The sequence below is a fragment of the Pinus tabuliformis genome, chromosome 4_2, assembly GCF_031772625.1.
Source record: "Pinus tabuliformis cultivar Carrire ecotype Pingquan chromosome 4_2, CPIR1, whole genome shotgun sequence".
Lineage (NCBI taxonomy): Eukaryota > Viridiplantae > Streptophyta > Pinopsida > Pinales > Pinaceae > Pinus > Pinus tabuliformis.
The window spans coordinates 273,038,196-273,040,120 of NC_142304.1; the positions used below are offsets into that span (position 1 = coordinate 273,038,196).

General features: G+C 39.1%; 1 protein-coding gene across 1 annotated transcript; it reads right to left on the minus strand.

Moving 5' to 3' along the window:
• Positions 1–456: 456 nt before the first annotated feature.
• LOC149169039 (uncharacterized) lies at positions 457–1,665 on the minus strand. Its single transcript, XM_089425053.1, has one exon. The coding sequence runs from the start codon at positions 1,663–1,665 to the stop codon at positions 457–459; it is 1,209 nt and encodes a 402-aa protein (XP_089281179.1).
• Positions 1,666–1,925: the final 260 nt, after the last annotated feature.

The following is a 1,925-nucleotide window of genomic DNA, read 5'->3' on the forward strand; positions in this document are numbered from 1 at the left end:
GAATTCATCAAACAAATATAACCCCTGGAAAGAATTATCTCCCAAAACATATCCAGAGCTATCTACATCTTAAAAAAAAGAAGTTATTTACGTAGTTCCAACTCCTTGTTTCAAAGTCATATAACATGTTATGCTCACTTATTAAGTAATAATTTTTACAAATGCATACTTACTACACCACCCGAGATAATATTCTCACCCTAACATATATTGATAATGCAAAACACACAACAGCTCTGGATGGTAGCTTAGAAGAGGAATCTCTTCTGGTTGCTCAAATTTTTTAACTAAAGAAGTTAAGTTGAAGCTTCAAACTTTATGGATTTTGGGTTTCTGAAGGGTTTTGGTAGAAACTTGGATCATTGACCTCCAATCACACTTTGAAATCTACAAATCTACGTAAATATTTATAGCAGAGAAGGAAGGTTTCCTTTTTTCCTTACAAAAGGATTCCCTTTAAAAATTCGTGCATTCATACGTGGGCCTCTTTTCTCTGCCTCCTGAGCTCAATGGGCATGGTGACTTAACGGGTGGATCCATACAATTGTATCGAATGCACAGAGACCCAGAAATAGGAAGTGGAGAACCAGCTGCCAGAGGAAAGGCTGAAAAATAATTATGCTGTATATAAAATGTTCGAATCCTGCCTGTATAAATCTTTCTCACGTATTCCAAAGGTACCATCCCTGTCAAATGGTTGTGATTTATATATATATTCCGAGCATTTGCCAGAGTAGGAGACAGTTCCCCTGATAGATTATTGTGACTCAGATCTATAGTGTCAATACTAATTACTGATCCAGCTTGTATTCTTAGGTTACCAGATAATCTGTTACGTTGCAGGAAAACATTTGACAGCTGGTGAAGCCCAAATAGTGATGCCGGTATACTGCCAATAAACTGGTTCAGGCTCAGATCTAAGTGCTTCAATCTATTCAGAGAAGCTAAATTCTCCAGAGATCCAGACATAACATTTTGTGTCAAAGAAAGATATTGTAAAGAAGAAGGAAGCAATGGTAAGTCACCTGATAGCATATTGTGACTGAGATCCATGTGCAGAAGCTGACATTCAATGCTAGGAATTTTTCCCATGATATTGTTATGACCCAATACCAAGATCTTGAGATTGGGGTTATTGGTCAAACCTGCTGGAATGGAGCCTTGAAGCTGATTGTAGCTCAAATCAAGCGTACGAAGACTCTCTAATTTTTTGAAACTCCAAGGAATTGGACCTGATAAACAGTTCTTACTGATACCTAGAAACTCAAGCTTATGAAGATTTCCCAGGGTGTCTGGAATCTGTCCTGTTACTCTTCCAGGAAAAACAATCAATTGACGAAGGGCTGTTAGATTACCCAATGATGGACTCAGCTCACCCTTCAGTCCAGGAGAACTGGCTAGCCAGCTGCCAAGATTTAGGGTTTGAACTCGAAAAAGCCCATCTATCTGTCTGCACATTACTCCACTGAATGAATTGCATGGATCACTGGACTCGAAGTCCCACGACTGGAAGAATACAGAACCAGGCAAATCATACAACCCATTCCTGATTTCTTTCAGCGCTGCAAGATCTGAATCATGCAGCCTTCCATGACAGAATCCAATGTAACACAGAAGTTGAAGAAGAGTTATAAGAATAAACAGTGAAAGAGCTCTTCTGGACATGTTGGGTTCTGGGTATGTCAGATGCCTTTCTGTTTCATACAAAGCTGCAATAGGATTTGATGAGCTATCAAGAGATCACCGTAGAACCCAATATATGCGAGAGCACTACCTGGGGATAGTAAGTGGCTCCATTGGAGATTGTAAAGTATGGAGAACCACGTGAAACCAACTGTATTGGAGAATGTACAATATGGAGAAACATGCATTAAGCTGGTTACTATAGTGGGAAAGGAAGCAAACTGAAAAAGAAAATGTTGAAA

Excerpts from the sequence above, each read along its gene's own strand:
- LOC149169039 (XM_089425053.1), bottom strand. The coding sequence starts at position 1,665 with ATGTCCAGAAGAGCTCTTTCACTGTTTATTCTTATAACTCTTCTTCAA.